Source organism: Ixodes scapularis, unplaced genomic scaffold (assembly GCF_016920785.2).
Source record: "Ixodes scapularis isolate PalLabHiFi unplaced genomic scaffold, ASM1692078v2 PGA_scaffold3__209_contigs__length_174095766, whole genome shotgun sequence".
NCBI classification, from domain to species: domain Eukaryota; kingdom Metazoa; phylum Arthropoda; class Arachnida; order Ixodida; family Ixodidae; genus Ixodes; species Ixodes scapularis.
The window spans coordinates 73,132,087-73,150,989 of NW_024609868.1; the positions used below are offsets into that span (position 1 = coordinate 73,132,087).

At 45.4% G+C, this 18,903-nt stretch overlaps 1 protein-coding gene across 2 annotated transcripts in view; it reads left to right on the plus strand.

Annotated features, from left to right (window-relative positions):
* LOC8042229 (receptor-mediated endocytosis protein 6 homolog) overlaps positions 1-16,947 on the plus strand; it is a 44,915-nt gene extending 27,968 nt beyond the window's left edge. For both annotated transcript variants that reach the window (XM_029990438.3, XM_029990439.3), the window contains exons 14-21: positions 1,281-1,699; positions 2,340-2,390; positions 2,498-2,603; positions 3,326-3,710; positions 4,095-4,335; positions 6,093-6,159; positions 6,258-6,372; positions 13,761-16,947. In XM_029990438.3, coding sequence (XP_029846298.2) covers positions 1,281-1,699; positions 2,340-2,390; positions 2,498-2,603; positions 3,326-3,710; positions 4,095-4,335; positions 6,093-6,159; positions 6,258-6,372; positions 13,761-14,160 — 1,784 coding nt within the window. In that variant the 3' untranslated portion in view covers positions 14,161-16,947. The remainder of the gene's footprint in view (positions 1-1,280; positions 1,700-2,339; positions 2,391-2,497; positions 2,604-3,325; positions 3,711-4,094; positions 4,336-6,092; positions 6,160-6,257; positions 6,373-13,760) is intronic.
* Positions 16,948-18,903: the final 1,956 nt, after the last annotated feature.

Consider the following 18,903-nt stretch of genomic DNA (forward strand, 5'->3'; position numbering starts at 1 on the left):
CGTGCATCAGTGCGCCGTCCTTAGCTCTGAAGAGTGACGACGTAAACTTCATCATGACTTGTGGCAAGTTCGTTTGATCACAGATAGGCGTGTAAGTGGAACCGTTGCGACGGGTTGTTTATGGGGTTTTTCCTGTTTATTTCTTGTTTTGTGCACAAATAAACTTTCAGTTGCTAGTCAGTTCCGTGTCTGTCGTTACCTCTTCTACTCACCCCTCATTTATTTTCGCGCTGTTCCCTTTTCATGACCCCCTATAGACTTGGAAACCGCCAGAAAATATATAGAGAGGTGCTCATCACTCCACACGCGCCAAACCCAAACTGCTTTTGGGATTTGGATTGGTGCCAGCCTCTGACGCGAAACTCGAGAAAGAGCGTGGGGCCCCTATTTGCTTGGGGCCGAGTTGCGTAGGCACACATGGCACCACCCCTTCCGCTCGCTCTGGAGCTAATTTGTTGTGGTCCCTGCCGTATTAGCCACATTCATTGCCGGTGAGTGGTGCAGCTGGCTTTCGCGTCACTTTATCTCACTGAAATCACAAAGGATGAGCGTGGGCTCGCCCCATTTTATAGATTGTCTTCCAATTGTCGTCATTCCTAAGCCTGAAGAGACGCGATAACCGTTTGACGTGGCAACATCTCGTTACTCTGAGACTCCGAATGGATTTTTTTGGCTCGATCGGTTGAGCGTTTGTGGCATGTTACCCGTTGTTTAAAAACGAGACTTCCAAGGCTTCCAAGTCACTCCAGCTCAAATATATATAAAGTGGATGCTCACATAGCATGCTCGCCCATGTTTGGCTCAGTGTCGGCATAGTTGAAGGCCTAAGTCTTCAATGACAGATGATCAACGCAGCACACAAACGCAAAGAAACAATCCGAGAACAAGCTCCAAATTGGAGCGCTACGGATTGGATTGTCTTGGCTGAGAATGGCTAGCAATATTTATGCAGAGTTTAAGTTATCTTTTGTTTTAGCCCAGCTGACTTGATTTTACCTGAACTATTTGTAAACAAAAAGTACTTGTTAAGCGCACATGTGTCTCGGTTTTAAATATTTTTTCTATTTCATTATTATGCTCGTTAGTCGCATTGGCACTGCAAACGCGAAATGCAGGTGTGCCGCATTGCATTGTGAAAACCCCGTCCTCTAAACCGGTGACGCCACCCTCGTTGCGTTTGGGCCCCCGATTTCTTAGGAGCACCCAAATGTTGGGGCCCCCCATTTTAAAACTCTCTTATACGTTGAACTGTCCCATGGATTATTTGCCGGTCTTCGTAGGCCAATCCACAGACGGAGTGGACAGTGGCATGTCATCCGCGAAGACATCCGCCGGCGCACCCCTGCAGCCGTCCGACATGAGCCTGTTTGACCCGTTGGCGGTACAAGTGGAGCTGCGCCACCCTGAGCGGCTGCGGTGCCAGGACTCGGCTCTGGGAGCAGAGGGTGGGGAGGAAGACGTGACGCCCACGGGAACTCAGGCCACGCCCTCCCCGTCCGGGGGGAGCGGCCTGGGCAGGAGTGGCTCCGCCTCTCCGGCCCGCAGGGACCGCCTCTCCCCAGGAGGTGGGACCTCCCCGACCTTGGACGGCATGCAGAGCCTGGGCCGGCTCAGCCTGGCGGTCAAAGAGCTGCCCGAGGAAGAAGCCCTGCTCCTGCTGCAGGGCGACGAAGAAACAGCAAAGGCCGCCACGGGAGGGGCAAGTATAGCGGCTGCATTGACTAAAGGGAAGCTCGGGCGAAATCTCGACGGTCTCCGATTGGCCTCAAAATTGGTTCAACACATTGATAGACTCGTCTGAGCGAGTAACCCAAATCGCCAGTCACAGTAACTTTTTTTTTTTTTTGTGCGAACCGATTGAAGTATTTAGTCTCAGAGGCCAAGGGGTTCTACTGGCGAAACCAAAAATGCGACATCGGACGTAATACGAGACATTAGGTTGGAGGGAATTGGAGCTTGTTTTCAACGGGTTGCCAGAAGTTTGGTGGAGTGAAATGAATGCCTGTTAAGGTCGCACCAACTTAACGAAAAGACGTGCACGAAATGCTGTGTTCGCTAGACTGCTTGCTCTAGTTGCAGGTTATGCAACAGCTCACGCCAGCCCATTGGAGAGCGCAGGAAAGTTTTAATGTTGGCTTTGGCATCAGCTTCGTTTGACGTTTTCTTAATGTAGCTATTTTGAATTTAGAGAAAATAAATGGAACATCAGGAAAACCATTTAAAAATGTGATTTCAGACCAAAAACCAAATTTCTGAAGCAGGAAAAAAAAAACTGCTTGCACGTCTGTATGAGGGGCTTTATTGTGTCGGTTTTAAAAAGCTTTTGCAACTTTTCACAGGAAGACGATCGCACCGGAGACAAGCGCAGCAAGAATTTCTTTAAATCTAAGGTAGGTACCAAGTGCATCGTTGCTTTAGCTTGCACTGCTCTGAAGAGGTTTTTAGTAACCTTTGCAGGGATTTTGTGTGTTCATTGTTTTTATTTTCTGCCCACTAGCTGTCTCAGTTCCGGTTTAGCTTCAAGCCAAAACAGAGGAAATCTAATGAGGGAACTCAGAATGGTCCTGACTTGCAGCGGTCGTTTTTGCCCGACGTTGGTTCAGGTGAGTACCGTTCATTGGGTGATAATCCACGATGGAAATGCCGAGTGTCATTTATCTCCTACTGTTCATTAAGGGGGGCCACTAACTGGGATTGTCAACTTTTGAACCGCTCACTCAGTCGGCATGATATTTGCAGGTGGTTTCTGTAGCCATTTAGGAGAGCGTGCAAAGTTCCAGCCCTGTAAACCAATTTTATGAGGTTCTATACCCCCAGAACGAAGTGAAACATAGCTTTGCATAGAAACTTCTCAATGAATCTATCGTTGAGAAATGGTGTTGATAACCATATGTTTTTCTGGTGGAATGCATACTGGAGTACCTAGAAGCCTAGTACCTGCTTCAACATAATATATACTTCAAGTGTAGTCATAATCCTCAAATCAGTTATGTGGCTTTTTTTTCTTAAATGTACCGCACGGGGTCTGTTACAGGTTGGGTAAAAATTTGAATTACTTTTTACCCTACCTCGTTTCCTTCGGATGAATGGCCTCGAAGCATGCTCGTTGCCTTTCACCATGCTTTCGCCGAGCTTGCTTGCTCGAAGCTGTCGTGACACTGAAGCATTATCGAAAGTAGAATACCTGTGCTGGAGGGAAGGACATCTGAAGGACCCCTTGGTCATTCTAATCCTGTCGGCAACTATTGTAGCCTTACTTCCTTCATGACATAGTCCTTCGTACCTTCCACCTTTTCGTTCGTCAAACATCGAATTTTGGTCACAGAGGCGGCAGACATCCTGGAGAAATACCGGGGCTGCACGACCAGCGGCGGCGGAAGCAACGGAGTGCCCACCTCCCCAACGCACCAGCAGACTCCCCAGGGGGCGGGATCTCGGGGGGCGGGGTCGTCGGAAGTCCCTCCCACCCCTGGGGCGGGGCTGACCAATGGCAATGAAGAATCGCTTCTGGAGGATGCGCAGCGGAAGCTTAGATTGGTCCTCGCGCTGGCAGACCTGCCGTCGGGTGGACCCCAGGAGCCGGTGGCTTTGCTGCAGGGCCTCCTCGCCCAGGCGACGCTGCTGCAGCACAAGGCCCTGGTCTCCCACGTCCACGAGGCTCTCAGGTGCCTGCGCCTGCTCGACGAGCTGCAGTGCCTGCGGGTCCTCAGGTAAGGAAGTGCATTGTGTGTTTGGTGCGGGTGCAATGCCTGGAGTCCGACTTCGGGCGGAGGCGGGGCGGGGGGATCAGTGGCCAAGTGCCTTATTGCACCGGGGCTCGGAGCACGTAGAGCGAAATTTTGTGCTGCAGAACTCGGGGATCCCGGGTTCAATCCCCGCCCCTGCCCTGGATGAGCATCATACCGGCGTGCGGTCAGATATTACTACTACTGCGTGATGCACTTTAAAGAACTCAGGCTAGCGGCGGTACTGCACCGGCTAGATTTCTCATCTACGGCGTAAACCAGTGTTGCCGCACTGCAAAGGCAGACCACACTTGCACCGTCTAAACACAAATATCAAATTTGGTCTTGGTTGTTCTTTTTTTGGTGCAGGGGCTTGGAGGAGGAGCACCGTCGGCGTGCCCCGTACGTGGCCTACCTGGTGCGCTGCCGCCAGGGGCTGCTGTCCCTGCAGGCCCAGCTGGAGATGCAGCTGCGTCGCACCCAGCGGGACCGAGACGTATGCCAGACCCACCTTGCCACCCTGTGCGTGCGCCACTTTCTCGACCCCCGGGAGCACCACCTGCAGACTTTCAGCCGCTCCTTCCAGGGACTCACCGTCGGGGATGAGAAGGTGATGCGGAGAAGCTACCGGGTTCACTTGAGTAGTTTTTGCCTACAGTCTGACCCTGGGTGTTAAAGATGAAACGCATTCGGCATCAGCATCATGCTGTGCATGAGCGTAAAGCAGTTCATAGAAGAGAACCTTACCGAACAAAGAATGGACACGCTGGTGCGACCAAGCAATTGGTGCAGCGCGTCCATGATGACATGTTTGGTGCTAGCTGTTTCATGTGTGATCGGTTGTGGTTTAAGCGAGGCACCACGCAATGTCACCGGAATTTTCAGTCAATTGCGACGCATCTTTGAGATGTCGCACCGGCAGACGCCATCCATTTGCATCGCGTCACATGATTTTCTAATCTTTTTGCTTGGTTGGTAGAAGCATGTCGCTGTGAAAGATGCTTTCACGGCTTGTGTGTACATGCCCAACGGGTCTGATCGAAGTGCAGAGCTCGCTTTTGTAGCTTTCACTTCATTCGCATTTAGGATGGAACATAGTATAGAAAGAAAGCCTGCGCATAACCTTTTCCACAGGGCTTGATACGTATACATATTCGACCACTGATTTGGAGAAAAAAAGCCGAGCAAACAGCACAAAACTGCTACTCTTTGCGCTGTGACACTGAGCATGATGTTTTGTATCTGAATAATGCAAAATGCATATTTGGAAACATTTTTATTGGATGCCTTTGAAAGGGGCATGTTGAGTGTTTGGGTGACCTTGTGGTTGTGAGTATATAAGGATGTGGGACTAAATAAATCTTTTAGCTGCGTTTGAGACGTTCTCTTCTTCACTTGTCTCTGCCCCTTCTACTTTTAAGTTTCTGTTTCTACCCCAGTCTCGGGTTAAGTTCCATCATGGTGTCAACTTCTCTTGGATGATTGTGCTCGTCGGGGAGGCATTTATGCGGGCCTCGTTTTCGAGCAGTGCAATAATTACTTAGCGAACACGGTACCACTGGTTTGAAAATGGAAGACTTTATAGTGAAATATTAGGTATTAAGAAGAGATGTTAGTGTAAAAGTTGAAATTTTTTGGCTGAGTCACTATTTTCCAAGTGTTAAGGGTGCAAAACTGGATCAGAGATCGAAATAATTTTTGTTTATTTTTGGGCACATTTAGTTGCCCCCCAGTGATTCTAATGATTAAGCGATATGCAAAACAAGGCTCAGAAATTGGAAATAGAAAGCCATCAAAATATCAATTTATATAGGAAAGTAACTTCCAAGATAAAATAATTGGTTTCACTTTTTTTTTTAACCAGAGCTCAACCAGAGTTTGCAACTTAAACTGTATTTCCAGAAACATGTGATCTTTTGGCATAAACAAATCAATCTCAAAAGATTTTTTTTTTTATAGTGATTACAGTTTACTATTATGAAAGGATGTGGTGCACAGCACCATGCATGTACTCCTTTCTTCTGTAGTCATCTTTTGTGCGTGCCAATTCATTGTTTGAAAGCATGTTCCCCTAACAAGTCCAAGCTTCAGTCTTAACAAGCTTTTTCTTACATTTGGTGATTGGTTTCTTAACATTTGAATGTGGCTTTTATTTTTGTTCTCTTATTCTTTGAGCATTTCTACGCACATGTTCAGGCTTGAATGTCGGTGCCAAGGGACCCTGTCAGGGAGGGAACACCTCAACGCGTCATTGCCAGTGGAAAGTGCAACGAAAAAGAAAAAAAAAAAAAAAAAGGAACTTGGCTGCTTACTCTTAAATCTTATTTCTCTAACTACTTACCAATTTTGTTTTGTTCTTGCTCGTAGGCTCAACTCGTGGAGAAGTTCCTACAGTTCCTATTCCGTGGAATGGAAGTGGACCCAACTTGGCAGAGTGAGTTCTGGGGAAAAACCCAGCTAAAGGGTGATGACTTTGGAAGCAAAGTGAAAAGTTACTAAAATATGTGTGCCATGCACGCGCTTTGTTTCTAGTGGCCAGTGACCTACAGATGAGCCTTGCCCAGCACACCATCGAGAGAGCCATCATGAGCCAGATCTACGTCCACGCGCTGTACCCCAATGGCGATGGAGACGTCCTCAGGGACCAGTGAGTGCACGCTGGTTATCACCCTATTCCGTTTCACCTTATGATAGATAGATTGCAGACAACGCTACGAGCTGTCCAAGCAAATCTAACGCTACGCGAGTTTCAAGTGATGTGCAGGGTGCATAGTCACACGACACATTCGCTGCGCTGAATTGGTTGGGATGACTCATTGCATATGCACTGCTGTTCATTGGTGAAATGGAGTACAGTCAAGTCTCCTCCTTAATATGGGCCCCATTAATAGGGATAGCCCGTTACAGTACAACTTCATAGATATCTTCCCGGTTCATACGATTTCCCGGTTCATTTGTTCACGAGTGAGGGCACGGGAAACGTCCCATAGAACTGCGCTGTTTTTTTCCGGTTCATACGTTCCCGGATAACACGATTTCCCGGAAAGTATGCTCAACATTCTGCCAAATGTCAATCGGATAGTCGTAAAGTTCCGAGAGAACGCCCTCGCCCAAAGCATCGCCCACAAACCTTTTTGGGCGAAATTTATATTTTAATGAAGTTCCCAAACATCACCCACCCCTTAAATATCGTGGTAGCTTCGACGGGTTCAAAAGCCCAGGAAACCCCCACTGCGAACATGCCAATGGCCCCTCTGGAAAAACCTTGGATGACCCATCCACGAATTCTGCCGGTGACCCGATTCCTAACTAAAGAGAAGATACTTGTCTGGTTAGATTGGTAAAATAAGGCAAAGAAGTGAATCATCCAAGACGTCAGAGTGCGAGGCAAAGAAGTGAATCATCCAAGACGTCAGAGTGCGAAAGAAAAGAAGAAACAGCTCGAGCAAACAAATACACCAGCTGTAGCTTGCAGTTATTTTAGATTGCATTTCTAAGCTCCTTATAAAAACCTCTGTTTTGGCACAATATGGCCTAAGTTGCTCTTGCGCCATTAAACCCCCAACCATCATCATCGAGCAAACAAACTCCACACCAGTAGACAGTCATTCCTTTGTATGCCCCCCAACTGTTCACCTGCACTCGGTTCCAGCATCGACCATGAGGAATAGGTATACAATTCAGAGAAAGGTGGAAGTTTTCCAGTGGCTCAAGAAGAATGGAGACAACGTCAGAAAAACTGCAAGGCATTTTGAGCTGGACAGAAAACGTGTTCGCAAATGGAGCAGCCACTACCTGTCCCTTCTACAGCAGTGGCACGGCAAAAACAAGTTCAAGAGAGCCATCAACAACGGACAGATGGTTTTCAGCGAAGAGCTTGATGAAGTACTCGTGGAGTTCTTGGATACCGAGCGGGTGGCGGGGCGAGCGGTGAGCAACCGCGTCCTTCAAGAGCGTGCACGCAAGTTGACAGTTCAAATGAACCTGGATAACTTCGAAGCTTCGAACCACTACCTGGGCCTCTGTAAAGCCCGCTTCAATATGTCTATGTGAGTGGGGACAAACGAAAGCCAGAAGCTGCCGGCTGACTACGCTGAGGCCGTCTCCGTCTTCGGGAAGACTGTGGGAAGCCTGTGCCTGGAGCACGACTACTCCAACTTTAGTGTCGGCAACATGGACAAAACCACGGTACGCATGAACTGTCCAGCCAAGCAGACAAACAATGTTGCCGGCAAATCCAGCATCCGCATCGTGGACGCAGGCTGTGCCTGTCGTGGACTGACGGCCGCACTCTGTGCCACGTTTGTGGGCTTCGAACTCCCGGATCCCTCCAAGGGCACTGTTTGCACTTCAACTCCCAGGTATTGTCTCAATTTCTGCATGTGCTCTATGTTTCTTCTGGTTTGATGGTCCAAACAAACTTCAGCATAAAAAGAAGTTGTAAACTTGCAATCACGCCTTTCACAAAAAAAAAAAATAAATAAATAAAAGCTGTATAGCAGCACTGCTTTGTAAACGATATGGAAAGCGTCTTCCACGTGTATTTGTGCGTTTCTAATGCAGGGCGCTGCATGAACTCGTCGCACGTTTTGTTTTGTCTTCGATACCGTCGATACTACGCAGCGATGCTTTCGTGTTTGTAGCTGCTTCGGTTGTTGGTGTAGTTGGCTTTGCAAGAGTTTGGAATGAAACGGAATCTCGGCTCCTCTCAGAAAACGTGCGAGTGACCTGTTCAAGGGACGGATGGATGACCACCCCAGTCTTCTTCGAATGGGTGCGGAGGGTTTGGGGTGCCGACAAAGACGACGTGAGGCGGCTGCTCGTCCCGGACCAGGCGCCCATTCATTAAACAGAGCCAGCACGGGAGGCCCTCTACGAGAAGGAAACCGACGTTGTTTTCATTCCTGGCGGGTGCGTGTCTATCCTCCAGGTAGCAGACATGTGCTGGATGAAACCTCTTAAAGATGCCTTCAGGAATCATTGGTCCTCCTTCTTGTGGGAAGGGGCTGTCACCGCCAAAGGGAAGCTCAAGAAACCGTCACGCCAGGGTGTCATCAGCTTTGTGTCCGTGGCTTGGGCATCTCTGTCGAAGGATGCCGCCCCGACGTCGTTCAAGCACTGCTGCATCTCCACACGCCTCGACGGCTCAGAAGACGGGGATATGAAACACCGCCTGGCCTCTGTATGTGGCGAACAGGTGATGGGACCCGAAGCTGGGGAGAGCATGGTGTAGAAAGTGCTGCCACTCGTCTTTGACAGTGACAGCGATGCATCTTTTGATGGGTTCAGCGATGACGAGCGAGCAATAAACGCGGATGCACCGCTGATCTGTCAAATGCAGCCTCTTTTTTGTAGTTTTTGGCACTTGAACCGAAAGTTCGCCTACCGCATATTTTTCACCATTTACTTCTTCATTTTGAGTGGGCGTTCTTTTGGAACATTACCGCATACGTTTCTTGGCAATCAATGTTGGACTCACATATTCGGAGCTCTGAATATCCGGTCTCGACGAGGGAGCGCCAAGCAGCCGTCCTCAGGAGCATACAACACGGCGCGCGCATGCGGAGCAGTCTGCCTGCTGATAACGCCGCCACTGCGTCTATTGTTCTCCTCAACTTCCGAGAGTCGTCCGTGCGCACAAGGGCGTTTTGATTGGAATTGCAGAACACACAGCGCAGTTTTACTGTCTTAGCTCATTATAGATTAATCAAAAAATCTTTCCCGTGAAATAATAGCAAAGGATTCCAAGTACATACTTTACGCATCTCGATTACAACTACGGTGGCTTGGACGAAAACCTTGGCACTCTTCGCCGGCGTTCTTGACTGTTGGCGGTTAGCATCCGGACCGCTTCGTCGGCATACTAACCGCTTGTAACAACAGCGCGTCCATTAATTCCGTCATTCATTTTCCTCTTTTTGGGTGCAATCGCTGGCAAAAGGGGCACGAATTCTGTTGTAACGAGCAACCGAAGCAGCAGCATAAAAATCTGAACCCAAATACGGCTGTCTACCGACCGAACTTCGCCCGTGCGAGCACATGCTCACTTCAGTTGTCAACACTGGAGCAGTATGTACGCTTATGGCTTTTCAAAGATTTCCAAAGTGGACACGTGATTATGGGTCGCTCTCAAAAACTCCAAAGCACTTTAAAGCATTATTCGGAGGGTTGAAAGCGCCGATTGCAAGAGTGACTCTAGACTAGGATGTACAAGGGAGTAGTAGCGCTAGTAGTAAGTGAATGAATCTGGCACTTTTTTGTGTTTTTCTTTGCATTGGTTCAGCTCCGGTTGTGTTATTAAGGGCACAGGGTAAGTCCTATACTCCCCATGCATTTGAGGCCATGTTGAGGAACATTTTTCTCGGTGACTATTAGGAGTATTCCTGTCATGTAAATATCATTTTGTTCGAAATATTGTGTTTTATCCACTGAACTAGAATTATTTGAACCAATCTAAAATAAGTTTTCTTTATATATTTTTTTATTCTAGTACTGAAATTTTAGTTGTTTTCATCTATTAAAAACTTCGTAACTCAAAAACTGCTAGGTGCACATTTTTAATTTTAGTTCAGTATTTTTGAACACCCATGTATGTGGTAGGAATAAAAAATCAACCCTCTATAATGTCAGGTTAAGGAAAAAATGGTACCTATGTACTAAAAAACACTGTTTTGAGATAATTGAGTTTAAAGTAAAAAAACTGGTGAATAGCGAATTTCTATTGGCACCAACAGCCTCAGAGTCATTTTTTCAATAGCCACCAGCTTGAAAAGCATTGCTAAAGTCATGTCTTCGCCTTTAGGCTTATCGCCTTGCATGCCGGGCCTCTTTTGTGACCTGCCATGTCGCTTGGTCCGTAAAGTATATTAGAGTGACGTCAACTTCCCTCAGCCACTTGAGGGCTTTCCACACAGGGTTCCATCCACAAAACTTCAAAACATTGGCTTCTGCAATGCTGCCACCATTGAATAAAGGAACAGCATTCAATGGCGCCATTTTGTCGTTACGAAAACACAAACACTTGAATGTACACACGTTACACACCTGGGAAAGACGTGCACAGCGTCTCGTGATTGTCTTGGTTGAAAAAAAGCTATGCAATAGTTGCGAAATAATTTTTTGAGATTATCTGTTACTGGACAAGCTTTTAGGTCTTGTGTTGATTTTGTTTTGTTGGAGAATTCATTGATAAACAGGGAGTGTATCCCAAAAGGAGGCGTGGTCACCTGCTACTTGCTTTCGGAAGAAGTGATTTTCAGCCCGAAATATAGCTTTCTAAAAACACTGGGACAATGGAAAATGTGCAGAAAGAACTAAACTTTTCAAATTGCGAAAAAAACTAAAATCAAATTTTTTTTCAATTTTACCTAACCCTGTGCCCTTAAACTTCGCCAACACTTTGGCAGCTTTGGTTTCGCATTCTGCCCGAAGCCCACGCCATCCCATTGCATGACTTTTCCTGTGCCATGTGGACTCTTTTTGTTTTGCAATGGCGTCACTTTCGCGATGCCATTGCAGAACTGCTTGTTTTTGCTTGTTTTTATTTTTGTGTGTGTGTTTGCCTAAATATGGTAAATTCGGATTGTATGTTTTCTCGAGTAGCTTTTTTCCTTTTTGCGGTTTTTTTCAAAATTGTAACGAGATTCTACTGCATATAGACAATGCTTTCAGAGACGAACTGGCTAAATGCGTGCATTTTTGTTTTGTTATTATGCACAACTCGTATTATGAGTGCTTTTTTTGGGGAGGGGAAACGGAGGAGTCCATATTAATGAGACATCACTGTGTAGAACTTGTCTTTCAAACTGGTGTCTGGAAACGCTGGGGCAGCCTTAAAATGCTTCCTTGTGCATGGACAACACTATGTCTTTGGTGTCCAGACATTGATACACCCTTGCTGCTAGTTTGCTCCAGTTTTGGCCTGGACTGGTGCTAATCATCCGCATGCCAACATATCATCAATGTTCAGAATGTTCAAGTCGTAGATCTTTTTTTCTTGTAAGTGAAAGTTGCTGGAACTCCTGTTTCTGCCCAACGACCCTTGATGCACTTGTGTTTGCAAGTAGTTGTCAAATGCACCACTGCATGAGGCGTACACTTTGTTTTGCCCTTGGAAGCAAACGGCGGCGGAGCACTCGCCCGTGGCACGTCTTACGCATTCCCACAATGATTAGCGATACCTTTAAGAAATGGCAATCGTGGATTTTATCGTGGGGCTTTATTTGTGCCCGTTGCCGGTGTTTTGCAATATGACTAGGATTCTGTGTTTTCTGAGTTTATTTTTCGTCGAACTCTGAAGGTGTTTTTCGGAGTTTATTTTTTCTCGAAAATTCTGAGTTTATAGGAGTTTATTTTTGTTTCATTCCAAAATCTTCGAAAATCGGAGCTTAATTTCGCAGTGTTTCTTATGAAAAACAAAAAAATAATATCCGGGTGTATATGTATGCTAGATAAGGAAAAATAAAATGCGCTTATATCAAATAATATTTCTTCAGCTGGGTTTGGTGTTGGTGCCATTGCCATTGGCGTAAGTAATTTGTCCCACGGCAAAAGTTCTACACATTTATGGCTTGGATGAACGCCGACACCTTAAAAATAAACTCGTGGAGGTAGTCACTGGGAAGCACCTTTTCATCCCATCCTATTCCATGCTACCCCGTGGCCGTGCGAGGTGGAGTGGTAAAGGACGTAATAGGGAAGTTTCAACCGCCTCTCTTCCAATTTTATGCAATCTCTAAGATCCATATATAGCTTTAGCTGTTACGAAAACACAACCTCTCCTCCTCTTAATTAAAACACAAATAGTATGGGCCAAACTGGAAACCAATACAGGGGCTTTTGTCGTGACCCGAATGCACAATGACATGTCGTTCTGAACCTTGACGAGATGATCGGTGAGACCCCTTTTGTCAGTGAACCAAGATTTGAAAGATAACTGTGGTGGCATTTTCCCGGGACCATTGACCCTTTGCGCTGATCAAACTTAATTATAAAATAGCATCTTTATTTAGTTTATTGGAAAGGGGGAGGGGGGGGCATTGGCACATCAAAATTCTGAGTTTATCGGATAAATCCGAATTGATTAAAATTTGACCGGCGGGTGTCTTTCGGAGTTTTTCGATTTAATCCGAAAACACGGAGCTTTAAATATGACTAAAACATCATATGGCGCTTGTAAATAGAAATATTTTGCATCTTAACAAGAAGATTGTCTCGTAGCCACCTCGGTCGCTTCTAGGCAAAGCTCTGGCCTACAGATTCCCAGGTGGCGGGTTTGAATCCCAGCTGAGGTGCTTGCAATCTGACAGAGGCCTATTGTGGAGAACATGCTGTGTAATTGAGCTTTTGGTTGCGCATCAAGAGATTCCCAGGTGGTCCAAATTAATCCTCGGTCCTCCGCTGGGGTATGGCAGATGCCCTTCGTTAGTTTGGCATATAAATCTCCCAAATTTTATTGACTTTTTAATGAGATTGTCTCTGGTCCTAATGCCGTTTACTACATGAAGTTGCTTTTTCGTAGGCATTGATTTTCTAAAGTGCTCCGAGATGCGTCCAATTATCCTTCCATTTTAGTTCATACGATTCACTGTTTTCTAAGGACTCGGTGATTTAATTAATGCGAGTATTCTTGAGTCAAAGACCCTCAGGAACAAGGTGTACGTTAAAAAATTAGCAAAACATAGAGAAAATCTTGTACATGTTTCTTTAGTTCTCAACAGCGTTTCATATTTTCTGTGACAATCGTCTTGCATTTTGCTTGCAATGTTTGCCGAGAGCGGAAGAAACCTTCACTCTAGGGCCGTACAAATGTTGCTTCAAATTTGCTTCAAATTGAATAGCGCACTCTCATCACTGGCATCAACACTCTAAAGAAAGCAAATACGCCGTGGCTTGCTGTTGCAATCTGAAAGCTATGAAAAATGCAGCACTATTCGATTCAAGCCGTTACTCACACCGCTCTAGTCTATGTCATTCAAGTTTCTGCCATACCAGCAGCCCCGACCGTCGTGCTTAAAGAGCGGTCTTCATTTCCAGAGTTCTCCACCAACACATCCAGAAGCTGTCGCGGGTGGTCACGGTAGACCACCGAGACCTCCGGATCCCGCGCGCCTACCACGCGGAGTGCCCGTGGCCCAGTGCGCAAGCCCACCTGGGCGCGCTCGCAGCCCACAAGAGTCCCCGGGACAAGGTGGCCTGCGTGGCGGCCTGCTGCTCGGCCCTCATGAGCCTCCTCTCCCTGGCGGGAGGTGTGCCGGCGGCAGACGACCTCATACCCGTCTTGGTGTATGTCCTAATCCAAGCCAATCCACCGCACCTGCTGTCCACGGTGCAGTTTGTCAACACATTCCACCAGGAGCGCTTCGAGGGCGAGGCTGCCTACTGGTGGACCCAGTTCTGTTCGGCTGTCGAGTTTATTAAGACCATGGACTATTGAGGACTTGCGGACACATAGAGCGTAGCACCATCCTAAAGGTGTGGGCAGCACCTTGCAAGACAGGGGCTCCGGCTGAACGGGTGTATGCAGCCGTGGCCATTGGGTCAATGTTCGACGTCACACCGTCGACAAATTCGTCCTCATCGGCACAATGTTGCCGTTTCAATAATGCGGCAAATTGAGGCTCGGGATGGCCAAAGATTGCGGAGTTTAGCGTATCTCGGCACTGTCTAGTAATTCATCTTTGGCGAAAATGGGGTATACTATAGGTTTATCGTTTCGTTTGCTAATCAATGTTTTGTGGAATTCAAAGGATTATAATGGGTGCAGTCCCTGTGAGTTATGTCTCTTGGTGGCTTACGCTGGGATAGCAACTGGGTTTGCTGTAACCACGCTAACTGCTTACAGTAATGATAACTGAGCCAATCAATAGATACTATTATATGATGGTAGGTGATAGTACTTGGATTTTGCTTTTTGCAACATTCATGGGCTCATACGTGCTCATGGGGGCTGCTGTTGAATTTAGAAAGGGAATGGCCGGCTCCAGAGAAAGTGGATTTTAAAATGAGATTATTTCTGCTCATCATATCCTCTGTCACTACCTGTTGACTGCTCAACTGCTCCGGAGTTCTCTGGTCCCTCATTTTGGTTACTGGACTAGCTGGCTGGAAGTAGGTCCTTAGCTATCTCACTGTTCCCTGGTTATTACTATGGATAGTGGCTTGTTTTTTTTGTTTACTATATAACATAACTTTGTTTGGAATTTATCATTGGAGATAGTTTTTGTTAAACAGGATATGGGAAAGAGCAAAGCATATAAGGAGCACTAAGGGGTTGTTTAAGGACAATTAGCTATTTGCCTGACCACTGAAACAGCAAATTATTTCTCTATAAATGTGTTTGCAATTCTAGATCCTGCTCTTTTTACTGTTTACGGAAACACTTAAATCTAACCAAGCAAGAACTGTTATGTTTCTTGTGTTTTGTTTTTTTGTAAAGCATTGTGTGGTGCTCTTAATTGGAATGCCGATTTGCTCTTTTTTGTAGTTGACTACTCCTTCCAAAATAGTTGTGAGGCTCCGAAGGAAAGAGTACTTCTCAACATCTTATCCACTTGAAGGAGTGCCTCATCTGCAATGTGGGATTTTCTTAATGTGGACACATAAAATTGTTGTGAACATTTATTTATATTTAATTTAGGACTCAAATGACGGTCACAATGCTGACTGCAGTTGTAATGCACACATGCTACCAGCTTACAATGGAACCAAAGTTTGTGCAGACAACCACTCTTATTATTTACCTTTGGAGAGATTGATGCTATAAATTAACAGTTTGCGAGGCTTGCGACGATCTGAAAGGGAACGGCCTTGGCATATGATCACTGGTAGTGTACCAAGCTTCTGTGAGATTGCAATGTTGTGTGGCTTGTACGGGATTTTTCTGTAAAGCAATCTATCCGTTTTCCCAATCTCTAAAGGCAAAACTGGGACCTCAGTGTTGTTCCGTTTCATATCCTGGTGGCATTATACACTCTCTGGGAAGAAAGTGCTGTGTTGGAACAGAGGTTTCAGAAGTGCAAATATTTTCTAAGCTGCCTTTTTTTTTTGGTTTGGGAGGGAAGGAGCAACCTTTGTATAGACTATATAGTTTTTAACAAACTGACAGAATTGTGTGGAATCATGGGATTCAACCATTCATAGCTATGTAAATAGGTTCTACAGGCCGCTGAGCACGTCTGAAAAGTGGCTATAAAAAGTTTCAAACCGACGCTAGAGGTTGGAATTGCGATGCTGTAAGAATGCGCATGGTCAGTTTGACTCTAGTATTTTGCAACTGGGTGGGAGTTACTTTGTATGGCACAGTCGGCCGCCACTGTGAGAAAGTAGATTGCTGTTCCGGGAGAGAAAATTATATATGACTTTATGAATAATAGAGATGTAGACATTTATTTTTTATTAATAAAGTGGTAAAAATTTAGGTTTGCAATACTTGTTAGTTTTCTTGTTTTTCCTGGACTAAGGTTGGCACTTTCTTGTGACCAGATTGACATATACACTGAGCTTGGAGGTGGAATTTTGTTTGTTGTGGGTTTTGGTGATGTGTTGTGGCGTTCCAGACAGCTGCAGATTTGAATGTCACCTTGGAAGCATTGTAAAAAGATGTGTGCATAGTGTGTCAAAAAGAGCAAGGTGAAAGTCGTATGAATGTCGTATGATCATTCCACTGCACCACATCTGCTGGGCTGAGGGGTAATGTGGTTGCAAAGATTTTGTACAGACAAGTAGTCACGATAAAACTGTTGCCTTTATAAAAGGTTTATGTGGGTTCTTGATGAAAGACATCCAATCGAGTCTAAAGCAGATCCCTTGCATAGATGTGAACTTTCAGTATCCTGTGTCACTACACACTTTAATTTTTCTTCTGACCTAACTGTATTTCAACAGGTTATGCAACTATATATTAGTCTCTAGTTATAACCTTTCTAGCACCGCTTTACTGGAGTTATTTCTTGGAATCTGTGTAATTCTGATGGATTGTTAAAACCTATTGAACCGAGATTACTTCATCTTCACTGCAGCGATCTTTCTGAGCAATATTTGTTTTATATGGCACTTTTGTTGAGACACTAATCTAGTACAATGAACTGCCCTCGAGTGTACCAGCAGCTTGGAAGCAAAGTTCAAAGAAATTTAGGGGAAATTTAGTCAAGAGGTGTCTATATCTGTCTGTCTGTCTTTCCTTCTTTTTCTTTTTTGAGTAAATATTGTTAACAAAAATAAACACGACTCTGTCTCATGGAATACAGAAGCCAACGTGTATTTTTTTTGTCACCAAGCTGTGCATTGCTATTGAATAAAAGCATGACCTAAGCACAGTCCATTAAAATAACATTTTGTTTCAAAACAGAAAAAAAAAAACTTCTAACATAAAATTGCAGCTTTTTTTTTTTTTTTTTTTTGTGTAGAGAAAATTGTGCTAAATAGATTGTAAATATAATACAATGTGTCCCACCATTTTTTCTTTTATATAAATTTTGTTGTTGCTGCCCAAATGTGTTGCAGTCCCGGCCAGATGCACCAGGGGAATTGGTGGCCAAGTGGTCTAGCGCACACCAGCTCGAAACACGTGGAGCGAAAGCTCGCGCTGCAGAACCCAGGGATCCTGGGTTCGATCCCCATCCTTGCCCGTTTCGATCTGGACGAGCATCCCGCCGGTGTGCGGTCATGTATTACTACTGCATGGTTCACGTTAAAGTCCCCAGGCTAGCAGTTGTACTGCACTGGCAAAATTGCTCATCTACAGCGAGTGACTCGTCGCAACTTTGAAATGGCTGACCAACTACATGCTGTATAAATATCTACACAACCCCAATTATTTACCAGATGCCCCAGGTTTCAGCACTACCGTAATCATCCTCGTATACAGAAGTCAAGGTGATTTTCTCAAAGTTTCAGTGGGAAAATTGGGTCCATTTCTGATACCCCCTATTTTCCCCAGCATTGATTTTCCCACTGAAAATGTTTAAACATTGCTTATAGCTTCTTTATAAGACTGCGATTAGTTCTAAAATTATGGCATCTGGTCCAGGTCGCTAGCATGCTCTCTGTTTTGGCGGAGAGTGAGCATTCACCAATCCGTAAATTCTAACTTAAAGATAAAGTGATTGGAAAGGGGGGAGTATGTAGTATGTAAATTAATTGCTGTATATATTTTGTGTCTGTGTGGAGGGCTTCATGGAGGGGAGCATTTTGTGTGTAAATTTATTGCTATATATTTTCTGTGTGTGTAGATATGACTCTGTTCGTTGTTTTTTTATGCTGTAACTATGGCTCTTTATTCGGCAGGAGCTGCGGTAACTTTCTTAAGAAGAATTTCAAACCGCTACCTGAATTTAGAGAAATTGGGTATGTATGCATCAGCAAACAAACATCTGTAATCTTCAGGGATATTGGGACTTTAAAGTGTAATGTTCAATGTTGCAACTCAAGAAGAGCAGGACGAACTCTTCCCACTTCAGCAAAGCGAACGCTGGAGACGACGAATCCACTTATCATGGCGAGCTGCGAGCTTTGTGTGAGGGGCAGCAGGGCTCATCATACTATTCAGAACCTGCAACCAAATGCTTTTGAAACCAGGCGGGCATTTTTGAGAACGACCCTGTGCTACATTACCAAAAAGCAAAACTGCGTAATTAGTCCGGACTGCAAGTTTGTGTGCTTCTTGCACAAAGGTTGTGATGTCAGAATGCCGAGCTCTTCTTGGCTGAGCATCATGCACCATAACCTTGAGACTAGGAAGAAAGACGACGATGAAGGAGAGGAAGAACAGAAGTTTTCAAACAAAACATCCAAACCCCCCCCTCTGAATCAGCCACTTCTAAAAATGTGCTTGTTTTGCCTTCCAGGAGGGCTTCGATGACATCGAATGAAAGAAGGGACTGGATTAGTTCTATCTAGATGCGTTTAGGATAAAAGAATAGTGTTACATATATCTTTCACGAGCCTAGTGTCGTCTTCTATGGTAGCAAATGCACTAATGACTGTGGTCTAAAGGTTTGTTTGCCACACAGTGCTAGTTCTCAAGGTGGCCTCTATAGAGCGCCACATCTCGATATCCTGAAAAAATCTTGAAAACATAATGGGTAGACCTCAAGGCATTTAGCACTGAGGTCTTCGCACTCCTTTCAATCAAAGCCAATCGTAGCTCGGCGTCGTTCTGACGTCATCGAAACTCCTA